The sequence below is a fragment of the Herpailurus yagouaroundi genome, unplaced genomic scaffold, assembly GCF_014898765.1.
Source record: "Herpailurus yagouaroundi ecotype Mexico unplaced genomic scaffold, PumYag 215, whole genome shotgun sequence".
In the NCBI taxonomy this organism is placed as follows: domain Eukaryota; kingdom Metazoa; phylum Chordata; class Mammalia; order Carnivora; family Felidae; genus Herpailurus; species Herpailurus yagouaroundi.
This window is the reverse complement of record NW_024412446.1, coordinates 9430771-9449493: the sequence shown is the minus strand read 5'-3', so window position 1 is coordinate 9449493 and position 18723 is coordinate 9430771. Positions and strand designations below refer to the sequence as shown.

Genomic DNA, 18723 nt, shown 5'->3' with positions numbered 1-18723 from the left:
AGTGAGGAAGGCCTGCCATTATAAAAACCGTTACAGCCTCTGGCTCTCTTCCCGCACGTCCAGGCGTCGGCCTTCGGTCACAGCCCAGGCTCCCTCGCTCACTCGCTTCAGGAGCCGTCCAGGCGGCCTCCCCCGCGCTGTCTCTCTCTTCCCTCAATCTCTCGGGATAGTTCTCCCTCCCAGCCGTCGCAGTTCCCGCCTCAACGTTCCAACGCCTGCGGAGCCCACGGAGGAGGCGCTTCAGGCTGGTTACAGCCTCTTCGGGCTTTGAGCTCCTGGACCCGCCCCCCTCCCCCCTCCGCGCCAGTTGCCAGGGAGCGGTTGCCATAGAGCTGAGCAGTTGTCCGCGTGCGCAGGCGGAAGTCCCGGATTGAGGCGCCGCCATTTTTGCTGTCCAGACACGGAGCGAGAGGCTGAGAGAGTCGGAGACACTATCCGCTTCCATCCGTCGCGCAGACCCTGCCGGAGCCGCTGCCGCTATGGATGATCGGGAGGATCTGGTGTACCAGGCGAAGCTGGCCGAGCAGGCTGAGCGATACGACGGTGAGTTGGGGGGGTTACGGGGGGCTGGAATTCTCGGACCCTCTGCCGCCGCCCACAGAGGCCGGGAGCAGGAGACAAAATGGCGGCATCGTCTCCGAACCTGGCCGGGGACGTGGATTCGGGAAGCAGGAAATGGCCTGTGGGCTCCCGGAGCGGTGGGAGGCTCCAGGCCCAGGAATTTGACCCCTTTGGCGTCCTCAGTTGCAGACACTCGCGGGCCTGGAGGCCGAGGCGAGAGGGTGGAGGAGTTGGTTGTAAAATGGCGGCTGGGGGGGGAGGGCGAGTCCCGGGGCGGGGGAGGGGGAGGAGATGGCGGGTGCTGTCTCCGCGCGAGCAATCCCCAGGGGAACCTCTGGGCCATCTTGGGATGTGGCGAACAATTGGGTGGGGTGATGGGGGAAGAAACACCCGTCACATGGGGGAGAGTGGCACCAGGAGCTGCAGCGCGGGCGCCTTTGAGGGAAATATGGCGGGTGGGGGCGGTGGCTTTTCCCCGGAGGCCCAATGTGGGGCGGCGGCTGTGGAGTCTCACAAAGGAGAATCCTTGCGAGCGGAGGGCTTCTTTGGGTTTGTGGTGGAGGGCAGTCTTGGGTGAGGGGTGGGGAAGGACAGAGTGGGAATCACTGCAGTTCATCCTTGAGCGGAGGCCAGCTGAGATGCTGCGATCGGATTTCCTTTCCGTAGGCCGGCACACCTTGTATTGAGTGATTTTTAGACTTTACGTTCAATCAACCTTGCTTTCTTCTGGGGAGGTCTAGAAAAACCTCTCTCACGGTCCCTTTCCTCGGACTTATCCTGGAGAGCTCGCAAGTTCCTGTAATCATTTTCTGGCATCGTTAGCTGGGGACGGCGGGGGGGGGCGCGCCAAAGACAGGTTCTGGTGGATAAAGCATTGAACAGGAAACAAGGAGACCATGATTCTTAGTCCTTTAAATGCCCGTGCCTCAGTTTACCAGTTTGTAAAAATGATGACTTTACTGTTTACAGTTACCATTATGACAAACGAAAAGACCTGTTGGAAAATAAAGTTATTTCAAATAATGTTTAATAACTGTATTTTGGTTGATTCCCCCGGCTTGGAATGCGTGTTTGTATTTAATGGGGAGGTCGTAACCTACCCGAAGCCCTCAGCTGAGGGTTTGGTTATTGGATTTTGAACATAGGGCATCCCAGCAGATCGTATTTTCTCTTTTCTATTTTAAAGAAATGGCTTTGTGTACAGATTTGAACAGTTCTTTGTTCATTGCTCCTTTGCCCCTAAAGGTTCTTGAGTCATTTTTTTTAGAACTTGATCGAAATGTCCATTGTGTCTGTTTAGTCGTCAAAGGGTGCTGCTCTTTAAAATTGCCCTTACCTCCTCCATTTTGGACCTAGGTAACTTGAATTACCCCACATCCGTTAAACTGTAGTATTATAAAAACAAAAACCCTTATATGTGGTTTCTGTGGTTTTAATTCTGTTCAGGGGTGAGACAAGGTTGGAAACAACCATTGATCTTCAGATTTTTTCATAATTACTGAAGCCACTTATTTTTCAAAATGTTATGTAGGGCCCATGCTTTCCTTGAATGCCAGGTTGGTCATGTGAATAGCCTCAGGGGTAGTCTCAGTATATCATCATATATTAGGATTCAAGAATTTGAAAATTAGAAAAGGTCAGGAACTCCAATTGCATTTCGTAAATTCTTACATACCTATTTGTATTGAACAAGGTTTTTGTTGGGAGGGAGAGGGAAATAAGATGGGGAAGTACAGCTCAAGGTCAGATTTGTCTTTATTTCCGTGTTTAAAAGTGAAACAATGTAGGTGTGCTCCTTGTGGAAGTTTTTCTTCATCCCCCTTAGGCACCAGATAGGTTCCTCTCAATCTATTAGTGTCCTTGGGGGGAAACTTGAAATTATATTTGAATGCTCTCTGGTCTGTAAGGATTTAGGCTCAAATTCTCAAGTTAGGATTTAGGTTTTGCCAAAACCAAAAAGGGTGTGGAAGAAGCTTTTTGTTTTTAATTTGTTTTAAAACTGGTTTTGGAAGCTCATGATTGTAGCTTCCAAGCAAGTGATGGTTTAGTGATAATATTGGAGCTGGGTGGTGAGGAGTTTTAACCAAAGCCCTGTTGGTTATTGAACGTAGTGTTATCTAGAGAGAGCCACTTCATTAAGTTATTTAAACGTTAAGTGTCTCCTTCAGGATATAAAGGGGGAAGGAAATAGGATCTACCAGGTGGGAAGGAACTCCTGTGACTGTTGGGCACAAGATAGGGAGGAATTCATTGGGAAGGAGAGGAAAGCAGTCATCAGGAAGCAGCCTCTACCTGTGTCCACTCCTTTGTTGAGTGCAATAATTCAGTTTTGTGGTGACAAAAATTCCTCATAGTTGTAGTCACTGAACAATATGTGGTGTGGGGAGTAGAAGAAGTGCATTTGAATGATTTGTTTTTGGGTTGGAAGTAAATACTGGATTTTCTGGTTCCTGCAGTATCTGTTATGTTGCATACTCTGTTGAACCTAATACTTTTTTGTAGCATCATTTAATTATATTCTGGGGAATTGGAATCAATTTATATGGATTATTTAATGGTACTGGAGGAAGAGCTAAGCTGTGTTCAGGAAAAGGACACTTGGGGGTTGCAGATAGGAAATATTGAAGTTTGGGGTAGGAGTGTTCACCTTGGAGATTAAATCTAACGGCATCACTTAGTAGTCTAAGACATAGATTTTCTAACATTTGTAGCAGTTTTAAGCAAGCCTGTTACCTTTAAGCATTTCTGAACCAAGTCTTAACATTCCCATATACACAAACCACAGTAGTACAGAAAAGGAAAAATAAAAGCGGAAAAAGTGCTTTTCACATTTTTCAGAGTAGAGGGGTCAGCATAAAGTACATTGGGTTTGTGGGGTAGTTGCTGGTTTTGTCCTTTCTTACCTTTTCCCTGTGATGATTGGCTCCTTGTGGGGTAGGGGTAAAGTTTAGATGGTCACTTCTGATTCATTCTCTGTGTGAATGAATGCATCTATTCTGAGTTACTTACTTGAGAGCTGTCCTTTTTAAAATACCAGAGCTTCATCTCTAGCTTATTCTATAGGCAGTGAAGGTGGGAACATGTTGTGAATAAACTCCTTAATAGATGTTAGGGAGAGAAAAACGGATAAAGAGTAACTTTAGTAACGAGTTTAAAGCAGGTTACTATCAATTCTATGTAGGGCAATAATAATTTTTATTATTCCTATTTCAGTTAATGGGAGTTAACTTTATTGAATGCTTTTTTTCCCCTGCGTAAATATAAGCAGAATTGGATAACACAATTAAAAAAATCCCTTCTACAGGTAACCTTTAGCCTTAATTTTAAAACAAAAAAAAATTTTTTTTTTTTTTTTGTGGGGCGCCTGGGTGGCTCAGTCGGTTGAGCCTCCGACTTCGGCTCAGGTCATGATCTCACGGTCTGTGAGTTCGAGCCCCGCATCAGGCTCTGTGCTGACAGCTCAGAGCCTGGAGCCTGCTTCAGATTCTGTGTCGTCATCTTCTCTCTCTGCCTCTCCCCCGTTCATGCTGTCTCTGTCTCAAAAATAAATAAACATTAAAAAAATGTTTTTTGAATGTTTATTTTCAAGAGCGAGCGAGAGCCCAAATGGGGAGGGGGGGGACACATAATCTGAAGCAGGCTCCAGGCGGGGGAGGGGCAGAGAGAGTGGGGGAGACGCAGAATCTGAAGCAGGCTCCAGGTTCCCAGCTGTCTTCACAGAGTCCAGCTAGGGGCTTGAACTCACGGACCATGAGATGACCTGAGCCGAAGTCAGATGCTTAACTGACTGAGCCACCCAGGTGCCCTAGCCTTCATATTTAATTAAATCGGATGCTCTTTTGTGTTTACTTTAACATTTAAAATACTTTTTTGTTTAAGTAAACTGTACACCCCACATGGGGCAGGAATTCATGACCCCAAGATCAAGAGTCGCATGCTCCACCAACTGAACCAGCCAGGCACCCCTACTTTAGGCTTTTGTACAGTATTGTGCACAGTGGGCAAATTTCAGTTTATTTTGTTGGCTTCCCAAACTATGGAATATAATGAAATCATTGTAATTTGAGATGATGGGAGTAAATTCTTACTATTGCGGACATTCCTAGGCATCCTTTTCACCTTTATTTGAAAAGGTCTCAATTTGAATTCTAGTATGGTCTAGAACACATAATCTGAGCAAAATTTGGATTCAGTAGGTACAAACAAACACGTTGAGAGTCTGTGCAAACAAGCAGAGTTTTCATAATTGTCTAATAAGCTTGTTCAAAGGAATATGAAATATTTAAAACACTCCTGGACTTTAACCTGGTATATATAGCAAGTGAAATATAGAAAGTGAAATTTCAGTCTGGTAACTTAATGTATCTAATTTTACAAATGAGTTACCAATACTTTAAGAAGATGATCTGAGAACATTTTTATTTATTTTTATTTTCTTTAAAAAAATTTTTTTTAAGGTTTATTCATTTTTTGAGACACAGAAACAGAGCGTGAATGGGGGAGGGGCAGAGAGAGGGGGAGACACAGAATCCGAAGCAAGCTCCAGGCTCTGAACTGATAGCAGCACAGAGCCTGATGCGGGGCTCGAACTCACGGACTGTGAGATGATGACCTGAGCCGAAGTTGGACGCTTAACCAACTGAGCCACCCAGGCGCCCCTATTTTTATTTTCTTAAAATTTATTTATTTTGAGAGAGTACGGATGCAGAGAAAGTGAGAGACAGAATCCTAAGCAGGCTTAGCACAGAGCCTGACATGGAGCTTGAGCTCAGGAAACCGTGAGATCGTGACCTGAGCTGTTATCAAGAGTTGGACACTTAACCCAACTGAGCCACCCAGGTACCCCTGAAAGCATAATTAAAAAAACTTTTGTTTTCATTTTTTAAAGTTTATTTATTTTTATAGAGAACCGGGGGGGGGAGGGGCGGGGGGGGTGGAACAGAGGATCTGAAGCAGGCTCTGTGCTGACAGCCCAGTGTGGGGCTCGAATTCCCAAACTGCGAGATCATGACCTGAACTGAAGTCAGACGCTTAACCCACTGAGCCACCCAAATGCCCCAAAAGCATAATTTTTTAAAAAGTTTTGATGATTTATTTATTTATTTATTTTAATTTTTTTAATGTTTACTTTTGGGAGAGAGAGTGTGACCGGGGGAGGGGCAGAGACAGAGAGGGAGATGCGGTCTCCAAGCTGTCAGCTCAGAGTCTGATGGGGCACTGGAACTCATGAGAAGCCACATCATGACCTGAGCCGAAGTCGGAAGCTTAACTGACTGAGCCACTGAGGTGCCCCCAAAAGCATAATTTAAAAAAAAAAAATTTTTTTTTTTTTTTTTTTTTTGAGAGAGCGCGAGCATGAGCAGTGATGGGGCAGACACAGAATCGGAAGCAAGCTCCAGGCTCTGTGTGGGGCCAAACTCACGAACTCCGAGATCATGATCTGAGCTGAAGTCAGATGCTTAGCCGACTGAGCCACCCAAAGCATTTTTTTTTAAAATTTTTTTTAACGTTTATTTATTATTGAGAGACAGAGAGAAACAGAGCGTGAACAGGGGAGGGGCAGAGAGAGGGGGAGATACAATGTGAAGCAGGCTCCGGGCTCCGAGCTGTCAGCACAGAGCCCGACTCTGGGCTCAAGCCCATGAAACGTGAGATCATGACCTGAGCCGAAGTCAGACGCTCATCTGAGCCACCCGGGCACCCCTAACCCAAAGCATAATTTTTAAAAAAGAAGGCTGTAAAGCTGATTTTGCAGCAATTTTTTTTTTTTTTTTTTTTTTACTTTAAGACGAGTGTGTGTTTAAAAAAATTTTTTTTTTTCAACGTTTATTTATTTTTGGGACAGAGAGAGACAGAGCATGAACGGGGGAGGGGCAGAGAGAGAGGGAGACACAGAATCGGAAACAGGCTCCAGGCTCTGAGCCATCAGCCCAGAGCCCGACGCGGGGCTCGAACTCACGGACCGCGAGATCGTGACCTGGCTGAAGTCGGACGCCCAACCGACTGCGCCACCCAGGTGCCCCAGACGAGTGTGTGTTTAAACAGCAATGACAGGAGTAGGGTAAAGGCTAAACTTTTAGATTTTATAGAACACATTTATCTAGAATTTCACATTTCACAAACCTCTTTCACAAACTTTTTTACTTATATCATGTATCAGTGAACTAGATAATGTTGCTTCCATTTTATGGTTCAGGAAAGTGAATTTGAGATTTAATGTTTTTTTTTTTTTTTCCTCTACCACATGACTGGTTGGCTAGTAAATGGCAAAGCCAGAACTTGTCTGCTGACCTTTAGACCAGTACTCTTATTTCTTCTAAGCCACTCCTAAGCCACAAAAGAGACCTATGTGTAACTAATTAAGGTAGTAAGCTGGGAATGCTGTATACTTACGTTTTTAGTAGTTCAAATAATGTGTCTTGGTGCTTGACTTGTATCTGTCATAAATAGTAGATAAAACATCTTCACGCTTTTCTAAAGAAACCTCGTGTTTTCAAAACAATTCCATCTTAGGACACCTCCCTGGCTCAGTCCGAAAAGCGTGCGATTCTTGAATTTTTTTTAACATTTACTTATTAAAAATATTTTTTAATGTTTATTTTTGAGAGAGAGGGAGGGGCAGAGAGAGGGAGACACAGAATCTGAAGCAGGCTTCTGGCTCTGAGCTGTCAGCACAGAGCCCGATATGGAGCTCTAACCCACGAATCGTGAGATCGTGACCTGAGCTGAAGTGGGTCGCTTAACTGACTGAGCCATCCAGGCTCCCCAACGTTTATTTATTTTTGAGGGAGAGGGAGACACAGAATCTGAAGCAGGCCCCAGTCTCTGAGCTGTCAGCACAGAGCCCGACGTGGGGCTCGAACCCACAAACCGTGAGATTGTGACCTGAGCCGAAGTTGGATTCTTAAACGCTTAACCCAGTAAGCCACGCAGGTGCCCCATAGTGTGCAATTCTTGATCTTGGGGTCATGAGTTTGAGCCCCACATTGGGTGGAGAGATTATTAAAAAAAAAATTAATAAACTTAAAAAAAATCTCATTTTAAGGCACAGTGAATGAAGTTAGAATGAGGGATTTTAGGTAATCTCAAAATGTGTGTTTGCATACAGTTTCCTTGGTTTCCTCGGTTTGTAGAGTCTGCTGAGGTATGGCCAGGCATTTCTGCAAATTGCTTTTATTTAAAACCTCTGTCCACCACCCCCCTTTTGTCTTGATGGATGCAACCTTTAAGTTAATGATTTAGTCATAATACTTTTAGGAGGGGGAGAGGTTGACAAATGATTTGCAAATGTTGTTCCAAATACTAGCCTAGAGAGCTGTCATACAGAATCCATTAAGGGGTAGTGAGGAACAGTAGCAAAAAGTTAACGTATACTGTTTCTGAAATGGTCAGTTAACAGCAAATTGGTTTGCCAACATAATTCTGTGGTTTGAACTCATTAAATATTCATGTTAGACTACATAATAATTGGGTCATAATAACTGCCATAATAATTAAAGGGCCATCATAATTTATCATTCAAATCAGGATACCTTGAAGCGAAGGGGTAGCAATTCATAATAGTGCTAAGACCGTAAGCATAAACTAGGATTGTTCGGAGATGCAAACTTGCCTTACGGTTATTGTACTTAAGACCATTTGTTCTTACTCATCTCATTTAGATTCATACAAACTACCAACCGGTGGACCTGACTGATAGTGTCAAAGCCAAATATGTTAGTTTTATGTCTGTCTGTCTTGAGTAGATCTGTGTTTTTGATGAATGCAGTGGTTAAGCTCAGGTCATGATGTCAGTTTGTGTCAGCTCAGAACCTGCTTTGGATCCTCTGTCTCTCTCTCTCTCTCTGCCCCCTCCCCCCCCCCCGCTTGTTCTCTATCTCTCCATCTCTCTCTTCCTCCCCCCCCCCAAAAAAAAAACATTAAAAAAGTCTTTAAAAATACTTGACTTAGGTGTTAGTAGCAGTGTCTGTCCTAAGCTTGGAAGATTTTCCCCAAGTACGCTTCTATAGTCTAACCCCATACCTTGTTATGACCATTCTGTTTAGAACACTGAATTGTTTAGTTTAGAAAACATGACCATGATCCTGGTTTATCTTGTTTTAAATTTAATCTTCAGTTTGTAGCCCTTCTTCCAGCGATTTAGCACAATAGCTGGGCAGATCTGTCATTGGTAAGCTTGATTTGTGATCAGGTCAGGATTTTATCCAGCTAAAGCAATATGAAATATGTTTAACTTTCATTTGTGAAATTTCAAAGAGACATGCTGCATTGAAATTTATGACTATTTTCATATTTTGGCAGATGTGGTATAGTGCAAAGGCCTTGGAACCCTTGCATTCTTTGTCTGTAGAAGGGCAATTAATGATTACTTGCCTTGCCTGCTAATTTACAGGGTTATGAAATTATGGGTTCATTAAAGGGCAGAGTATTCCTGTTTTCCGGTGTGAAAGATGAAGTAAAATTTTGCTGTGGATATACTGTGGTCATATTATAAGATGAATTATCTCTTTTGAGTTATTCCTAGCAAGTGTACTCTGGTGGTGTTAGTCTCTAAGTTACATTTGCATAAAGAGAAATTAGTTCTGAAAATCCTTAATTGTAACTCAAATCTGAACATTTGCATATCCTAAAAGTGAAGGTTGTCCAAATTATTCCGAAGCAATATAATACATAATTTGGCCATGTTGAGTTGGTCTGTAGTTCTTTTGATACTAATTCCAGGTTAATATTCAAGAGAATGTTCATGTCTCTCTGACAAATAAAACACCTGTTGTATGTGGATCTGGAATGAAAGATTCCATAGAATAAAAATATAATTTAGGATTAAAATATTTTTGCTAGCAGTCTCAAGATTACTCACTAGGAACATACTGATACTATCTATAGTAGGTACATATAGTGTATATGCTACCTATAACCAGTTTTGTGAAATGTGATTCTAAAGGCTTAATGTAAGCCTTGGGCAGTGAATGGGTTCTGATTAATAAAATGCTACCAATTAATACTACTTGTACCTTGGTGGTTAGTCATTGTATTTATTTGTTATAATGTGTTGTTTTAAGTAGTAAAACTTTATGAGAAGAATATCATGAAAATTTCAAAACACTGTGTGTTCTTTGACTAGGAAATATCACTGACAGTTATAATTTTATTTTTTTAAAATGTTTGTTTATTTTTAGAGAGAGCCCATGTGTGTGTGAGTGGGGGAGGGGCTGAGAGAATTCCAAGCAGGCTTCACGCTGTCAGCACAGAGGGCTCAAACTTATGAGCCCTGAGATCATGACCTAAGCCGAAATCAAGAGTTGGACGCTTAACCAACTGAGCCACCCAGGCGCCCCAGTTAGGACTTTGTTTTTAGTTGAATTTCCAAAAGGAATTCATTAATACAAAATCTGCAGAATAGGTTTCTTTCTCACAGCTTTAAAACTGCTGAAATTTTGGTGAAGGTTTCTTGGCTGTTCAGAGACTTAGAAGAATAAATGAAATTAGTAATAAATTTGAATGGTGTAACCTTTCTTTTAAGCTGTATCAGTACAAGGGTTATTTTTGGTGCTTTTTTTCTTTGATGTAGTCTAAAACAAATGTGTCTTCTAATTCTGCAAAAATATGACAAAAGATTTAGACCTTGACCTTTTTTTTCCCTTTTTTCCCCCATATGTCAGTGTCTTAGGTCGCTTATCTTGCCAATCTCTTTTCTTTTTATTAAAAAAAATTTTTTTTAATGTTTTTATTTATTTTTGAAGGAGAGACAGAGCATGAGTGGGGGAGGAGCAGAGAGAGAGGGAGACATAGAATTTGAAGCAGGCTTCAGGCTCTGAGCTGTCAGCACAGAGCCTGACGCGGGGCTCGAACTCACGAACTTGTGAGATCATGACCTGAGCTGAAGTTGAATGCTTAACCGACTGAGCTACCCAGGCACCCCTCTCTTTTCTTTTTAAATCTCTTATTTTCTATGTCTGTTTTCTCTGCACCTCATCTTTTTGATTCTACCAAGGCTTAACATTTTTGGCTGCCTGAGGGGATATCCTCTTAAACTCTTGGAAGAGAAAACTCCTGTTTTGATGGAAGTCAGAGGGAATTTCCCACTTCCCCAATCGTGAGACTAATGAGAGTGGTACTTCTTTGCAGTCAAAATTGTAGAATCTGGGTAGAAGGTTGTCCTATTTAAAACAAAAATTTTTTTTAAAGTTAATTTATTTTGAGAGAGAGAGAGAGAGAAAACGCACAAGTGGGGAAGGGGCAGAGAAGAGAGAATCCCAAGCAGGCTCCGTGCCAGCGGTGCAGAGCCCAGTGCTGGGCTCAGTGAGATCATGATCCGAGCTGAGACCAGGAGTCCTGACGCTTAACACACTGTGCTACCCAGGCACCCCAAGGTTGTCCTGTTTCTACCTAACAGAAGCTAGTTGGGAATGTTTTAAAGTTCTTCAGAAGGCGGGGCGCCTGGTGGCGCAGTCGGTTAAGCGTCCGACTTCAGCCAGGTCACGATCTCGCGGTCCGGGAGTTCGAGCCCCGCGTCGGGCTCTGGGCTGATGGCTCAGAGCCTGGAGCCTGTTTCCGATTCTGTGTCTCCCTCTCTCTCTGCCCCTCCCCCGTTCATGCTCTGTCTCTCTCTGTCCCAAAAATAAATAAACGTTGAAAAAAAAATTAAAAAAAAAAAAAGTTCTTCAGAAGGCTTACACAAGATTTTTTTTTTGCCTGTTTCTAGGGAAGATAGGAGTTAATTCTAGAGTGAGAGGTTGTTCTCTTTAGGCTGGTACAAGAAGAAAAAAATTGTACTTGAATGTCAAGATTATTGTGTTTTGAAAGCCTTTAGTATTCAGAGTGTTAAAAGTAAGTTCCAAAGGCATTTGACAAATACATAATGAGATCCAACTATGTACCAGGCACTGTTCTAGACACTTGGGATTCATCATTAAACAAAATAGACAAAGGGTCTCTTCAAGGAGTTTATATTGCAGTGAATGTATAAACGTTTTTAGAATTATTTCTTCTGTTAGTATGTGTAATTGAGTTAATTTGAATTAGTAACAGTGATGTTTAATAAAGGCACCATACCTATTGCTGGTCCCTGTCCTGTATCAAGGACTAGAAAACTACAAATGTACTTTATTGACTGCTGTTGTCAAGTAGTGCTAACAAACTGAAAAGCTTTAAAAAGTTTTCATTGACTCTGTGATAATAAAATTCTATAATAACATCTATTAATTATGCCAGGTACTTATTATTTCTCTCAATCCTCAAAAAAAAAAAAACCCTGCAAAGTAGATATACCACTTATTTTACAGGTAAGGATTAAGAACATTAGGAAAGGTGGCAGTAAATAGGTAACATCACTGGGATGGATGTTGCACTCCCAGGCTCATAGCTTCTGTGCTTGTATGTAAACATTAGTCCAGTCTCCTTGAAGCTCTTATTTCTGTTCCATAGATTTTAATTTTGTAACTTAGAAGTTCCTTTGAAGAGTCTTTTGACTTAATTTCTCTGTTTAACATTTTTTTTCTTTTGAGAGGGAGAGTGGGGGAGGGGCAGAGAGAGGGAGGGAGAGACAGAATCCCAAGCAGGCTCTCCCAAAGTGGGACTCAAACCCACGAACCGTGAGATCATGACCTGAGCTGAGATCAAGAGTTGGACATCCAACTGACTGAGCCACCCGGGCGCCCCTTTGTAAAAAATTAAAAAAAAAAAAAAAAAAAAAAGTTTGTTTAATTTTGAGAGTGCCTGCGAGTGAGTTGGGGAGGGGCAGAGAGAAAGAGGGATAATCCCAAGTAGGCCCCGAGCTGCCAGTGCAGAGCCTGATGGTGGGCTCAAACCCACTAGTTGTGAGATTATGACCTGAGCAGAAACCAAGAGTTGGATGCTTAACTTTTCTGAGCCACCCTGGGCGCCCCTAGCATTTTCTTTCATAGGAAGGAGACAGGGGTGTGGAGGTCGAGTATATTTTCCAGTGGAGAGGCAACAAGAGATAGTAGAACAAGCACTTCACAAGAAGTCATTAAATTTAGGGGGAGGTTTGTTACGTTCAGATTTTATGTGGATCACTCTCTTGAGACATGGTTACTTTCAAGGCCTGTTTTTATCATCTGTATAATGAGAGATTTTACTTTATTTTATTTTTTTAGTATTTATGAGAGTATGTGTGCGAGCTAGTGGGGAGAGAGTGAGACTTTTCTTTCTTTTTTTTTTAACCTTTTTTAGTGTATTATTTATTTTGAGGGAGAGAGAGAGTGTGCATGTGTGTGTGAGAGAGACAGTGAGTGGGGGGAGGGGCAGAGAGCATCCCTAGCCAGCTTCCTGCTGTCTGCAGAGCCCAGCAAGGGGCGATCTCACAAGCTAGGAGATCCTGTTCTGAGCTGAAATCAAAGTTGGACGCTTAACTGACTGAGCCACCCCAGACACCCCGAGAGAGAATCTTAAGCAGGCTCCACAGATAGTGTGGAGCCCGACTTGGGGATTGATCCCACGACCCTGGCTGGGATCACGAGCCGAGCCAGAATCAAGAGTGTGACACTCAACCAACTGAGCCACCCAGGCACCCTGAGAGATTTCTTTTCTGAAAGTTATTTTATGAATTTGCAGGCTGAAACTACTTATTTATTTGTTGTATATATTTAAATGTTTACTTGAGAGTGAGTGCAAGCAGGGGAGGGGCAAAGAGAGGGGAACAGAGGATTGGAGGCCGCTTCCATGCTGACAGCAGAGACCCCGATGCAGGGCTTGAACTCACAAACTGTGAGATCACGACCTGAGCTGAAGTCAGAAGCTCAGCTGGGGGCTCTGAGGCTGCAGCTTATTTAAAAAAAAAAAAAAAAAAAAAAAAATTTTTTTTTTTTTTTTGCATTTTTGAGACAGTGAGTGGGGGAGGGGCAGAGAGAATGAGACAGAATCAGACAGAATCGGAAGCAGGCTCCAGGCTCTGAGCTGTCAACACAGAGCCTGAGGCAGGGCTCGACCACAAACTGAGATCCTGACCTGAGCCAAAGTTGCACGCTTCTGAGCCACCCAGGCGCCCCTGCAACTTTTAAAAACTTTGCCTTGTGACAAGTGGATGGAGAGCTAGGAAATGAATCTAAATTCAGATCTAGATTACACCTACAACTTTGGTTTTTTGATCCAGCCAACTTAGCTACTGATTTCATTGAATAGAAAGCTTCCATTCTCAAAATTTGCATTTCTACATAAATTATTTATTTAAATTTTGTTGTATAAATTGCCCCATTTATTATAGGCTAGCAATATTTCAAATGGTGGAGCTTCTTTCAACTCCTTCAGTCTTCTCATGACTGACTTTGCTGTGACAGCAGACGTGGTGTTGTAGTTCCAGGCACCACCCGCTCGCTATGGTTTGCATGCAGGAACCACAATGCCAGATCCCCACAGCTCATCTTTTCATCCTGGTTTTGCCACACAAGGAGGAAGTGTACTTGTGTGCTGGCTTGTTTCTTTTTAAAAAATATATTTTATTTTTGAGAGACCAGAGTGCAAGCGGGGTAGGAGCAGAGAGGGCAGGAGAGAGCGGGAGAGGGGCAGAGAACGAGGGAGACACAGAATCTGAAGCACAACTGACAGGCGCTCAACTGACTGAGCCACCCAGGCACCCCTCCCCAAAACTTTTTTTTAATGTTTTTTATTTTTATATTTTGAGAGAGAGAGAGACAGAGTGCACGCAGGGGAAAGGCAGAGAAAGACAGGGAGACAAGGAATCCAAAGCAGGCTTCAGGCTTCAAGCTGTCAGCACAGAGCCTGATGTGGGGCTTGAACCCACGAATGTGAGATTATGGCCCAAGCCGGAGTTGGACGCTCAACCGAGCCACCCAGGCGCCCCATGTGCTGGCTCATTTCAGTCTTCACCATTTTCCTGAGGGAGGCACCATAACATGTCCCATGTTTATTGACAATTCCGTCTTTGTTGGTGCGTGTAGCCATGTCACCGCAAACTAGGTCCAAGCCCAGGGAGGACAAATTTGCATTTATATTTCTGCTTGTGTTGAATGAATTATGAGGTTGAACTATATGAAATTGCCAATTTCAGTCAATTTTTAGTTGAAGTATAGTGAACATGCATGGGATACTAGTTTGGGTGTACAACGTTGTGATTCAGTAATTCTATACATTGTGCAGTGCTCACCACAATAAGTGTAGTTTGTCACCATACCAAGTTATATTATTGACAGTATTTTTTTTTTTTAATTTTTTTTTCAACGTTTATTTATTTTTGGGACAGAGAGAGACAGAGCATGAACGGGGGAGGGGCAGAGAGAGAGGGAGACACAGAATCGGAAACAGGCTCCAGGCTCTGAGCCATCAGCCCAGAGCCTGACGCGGGGCTCGAACTCACGGACCGCGAGATCGTGACCTGGCTGAAGTTGGACGCTTAACCGACTGCGCCACCCAGGCGCCCCATGCCAGTATTTCTTATGCTGTATGTACTTTATAGCATTGTGACTTATTTATTTTACAGTTTTTTTTAAATGTTTATTTGAGACACAGAGCAAGGGGGGGCGGGCAGAGAGCGAGGGAGACACAGAATCCGAAGCAGGCTCCAGGCTCTGAGCTGTCAGCACAGAGCCCAACATGGGTCTTGAACCCACAAACTGTGAGATCATGACCTGAGTCGGAGTCAAACGCTTAACTGACTGAGCCACCTAGGCTTCCCACCCCACCCCCCCCCGCCCCTTTTTGTTTTTATTTGAGAGAGAGAGCATACTCATGCATATAAGCAAAGTAAGGACAGAGGGAGAGGGAGGGACAGGAGCCCAACGATGGGTTTGATTTCATGACCCTGAGCTCATGACCTGAGCAGAAATCAACTGAGCCACACAGGTGCCCCATGACTTATTTATTTTATAATTGGCAGTTTGTACCTCAATTTCAATCATTTTTCACCTGTAAAAATGATCATTTCATATGGTACAACCTAAGTGGTGGTTGGAAGGTCTGGAAGGTGAGCTCTTAATATATCCAAAGAGGCATCAAGTTTTAAGGAAGTACCAGGGTTACTGAGGTATTGTACATGAATATTTTCTGAGGTTGTTTTGCTTTTTGTACGTACTTAAATAGATTTTACCTATTTTAATTTTCTAGGTCTTTTTTTTCTCTCAATAATTGATTCAAATTTGCTGTTTGCAGCTTTTTGTTTGTTTGTTTTTAATGTTTATTTTAGAGACAGAGCACAAGCGGGGGAGGGGCAGAGAGAGAGAGAGGGAGACAGAATCTGAAGCACGCTCCAGGCTCTGAGCACAGAACCTGATGCAGGGGCTCAAACCCAGGAACCATGAGATCATGACTTCAGCTGAAGTCGGACACTTAACTGACTGAGCCACCCAGGCATCCCTGTTTGCGGTTCTTTTAATGCAGCATTTTAAGGGTCACTGGATAGTATAACTTCTGGAACTGTGCAACATAGGTACTGCAGGTAAATTTAGAAAATTTTGGAGGAAGGGTGGCAAACATTTTCCCCCCTCCCTCAAACAAAATGAGTGGAATTTACCCTTTTTTTATTAAAACATTTTTTTCTTAAAGTTTTCTTACTATCTTGAGAGAGCACGAGCAGGGGAAGGGGAGAGTGGGGGGGGGGGAGAGAGAGAGAGAGAGAGAGAGAGAGAGAGAGAGAGAGAGAGAGAGAATGAATCCCAAGCAGGCCCTGTGCTGTAAGCATGGAGCCAGATGAGGGGTTCACACTCAAGTATCATGAGATCATAACCTGAGCTGAAACCAGGAATTGGATGCTTAACTGTGATTGAGCCAGCTAGGTGCCTTGGGATTTATCCCCCACCCCCATTTTTTTTTTTTTTTTTTGGGTAGTTGTTTGCATGAAGAGAATGGAAAAAGCCACTCTGCTCACTTTTCTTCCCAGAAGAGAATTGGTCTTGATACAGTTATAAGAAAATGTTCAGATTTATTAGATTATACGGTAGTAATAGGTTCCTCACCTGTAGCCAGTAGAATCCCATTTATAAATGTGGAATTTTTCTTATAATTCTATATTTATTTTAAAGAACTGATATCCTCCCTCTTTCCCCTCCCTCATTGTGAGATTCTTGTGTTTCTTTCTAGCTTTGGAATCTCACAAACCCTTGACTTATTGTTCAGCCTTCTACCTTTTTAAAAAAAATTTTTTTTTAGTATTTATTTTTGAGAGAGAGTGTGAGTAGGGGAGGGGCAGAGAGAGAGAGAGAGGGAGAGAGAGGGAGACACAGAATCCCAAGCAGGCTCCAGGCTCTGAGCTGTCAGCACAGAGCCGGATGCAGGGCTTGAACCCACAAACCGTGCGATCATGACCTGAGCCAAAGTTGAACGCTTCACTGATTGAGCCACCCAGGCACCACCACCAACCTTCTACTTTTTAATATGGCCATTGAATATGTTCAAATGTTACTTAAAAAAAATTTTTTTTTTTGTTTGAGAGTGAGAGACTGAAGGCAAGCAGGGGAGGAGCAGAGAGAGAGGGAGACAGAATCTGAAGCAGGCTCCAAGCTGTCAGCTCGGGAGCTGCATATGGGGCTTGAACTCACTAACTGAGAGATCATGACCTGAGAGGAAGTCGGGTGCTTAACAGACTGAACCACCCAGGTGCCCTCACCTGTTATTTAATCAAGGAATAGAGCAAATAAAACAATACTGAGCATAAGAAAAATAACTACTGTTTGTAACCTCTTGCTAGACTAACACTTTATAAAGGGCTGGATAGGAAAGAAGCTGTAGGAACTTAATGAGACAGTAATACGGCCCTCTGTTTTCCTTTTTCTTTCTTTTTCTTTTTATTCTTTCTTTTTCAGTTTTAGAGAGCGAGATGGGGAGAGGGGCAGAGGGAATTCCAAACAGGCTCCGTGTTGAGTGCAGAGCCTGACTCGGGGCTCGATCCCACGACCCTGGGATCGTAACCTGAGCAGAAATCAAGAGTCGATGCTCAACAACTGAGTCACCCAGGTGCCCCTTTTCTTTTTCTTTATGTATCTTTTCAGTGTGTGATTTGTAAGGCATGTAATTTGGGGGCACTGGGGAACGGCCACAGGAGGCGTTGGTTTTTTTCTCTAGACTATTTGCTGTTAAGTTGGTTTTTCCTCTTCCTGACAGTTAACATGGTCCTTTATGCCTTTGTCTTTTATTCGTCATTGCTGCAACTTGCTTATGACTTTCTTGATTTAGTTTTCCTCCATTCAGGATGTTGTTTGCCAGCATTTCTTTAGTCATTTTGTCTTTACTTTTTATTCTTGTCTATCAGACTGCATTAATATTGTTACCCAGTTTTCTTTCCTATGCTTTAAAATTTTTTTTTAACGTTTGTTTATTTATTTTTGAGATAGAGACAATGTGAATGGGGGAGGGTCAGAGAGAGAGGGAGACACAATCTGAAACAGGCTCCAGGCTCTGAGCTGTCAGCACAGAGCCTGACGCAGGGCTCGAACTCATGGACCGTGAGATCATGACCTGAGCCAAAGTCGGACGCTTAACCGACTGAGCCACCCAGGCGCCCCTCTTTCCTACGCTTTTAAAAGCTGAAAGTTTTGGAATACTAGTAGTAATATGTAAAGCAGTATATTTTATTTTAGTTCTGTATGACTTTGAAGATAATTAGATTAAGAGAATGGCCTATTGTAGAGGTCTTCACATCAAGTCTTGATTGATTATCAAGTAGACTTATTTGACTAATCAAGATGTGATTTAAATAATTAAAATTACTTTTTTCTCTTATTTTTATTTGACATCAAGTATTTAAGCTTAAAAATCTGAAAGTGATTTTTTAAATTTACTGACACTTGTGAAGCAGAGAGGAATTGAGGACAATCATTACTAAAAATAGTAGCTGGCTAAAGTGCATTAAAATTGACTTGAGTAACTTGGATATTTTCCAGCTAAAGCCTCTATCTAGTATATTTTCTGTATTTTTTTTTCAGTGTAGATGTATATTTGTGGAAAATTTGAAAAACCAAAGGTGGGAAGAAAACTTGTATTAACTGATGTGTTCTGTGCAGATTTTGTTTTGTTTCACTATTTCGTTGTTTTTTATATATGTCTTTAAAAAATTTTTTTTTTAGTAATCTGTACATCCAGTCTGGAGCTCAAACTCAAGACCTTGAGATGAAGAGTTGCACGTTCTTCCAGCTGAGCCAGCCAGGAGCCTGTTTTTTTTTTTTTTTTTTTTTTTTTTTTTTTTTTTTTTTT

The 18723-nt window shown here is 42.6% G+C and overlaps 1 protein-coding gene and 1 long non-coding RNA gene across 4 annotated transcripts in view; both read left to right on the top strand.

The window, feature by feature from the left end:
• Positions 1-363: 363 nt before the first annotated feature.
• YWHAE (tyrosine 3-monooxygenase/tryptophan 5-monooxygenase activation protein epsilon) overlaps positions 364-18723 on the top strand; it is a 53827-nt gene continuing 35467 nt past the window's right edge. The window contains exon 1 of one of the 3 annotated variants that reach the window (XM_040455473.1): positions 364-543. In XM_040455473.1, the coding sequence (XP_040311407.1) occupies positions 480-543 (64 nt within the window). In that variant the 5' untranslated portion in view covers positions 364-479. The remainder of the gene's footprint in view (positions 544-18723) is intronic. The other 2 variants (XM_040455471.1, XM_040455472.1) reach the window with 2 other exon arrangements.
• LOC121017296 (uncharacterized) overlaps positions 14292-18723 on the top strand; it is a 10402-nt gene continuing 5970 nt past the window's right edge. Inside the window, exon 1 of the long non-coding RNA XR_005784711.1 lies at positions 14292-14499. This is a non-coding gene — a long non-coding RNA (uncharacterized LOC121017296). The remainder of the gene's footprint in view (positions 14500-18723) is intronic.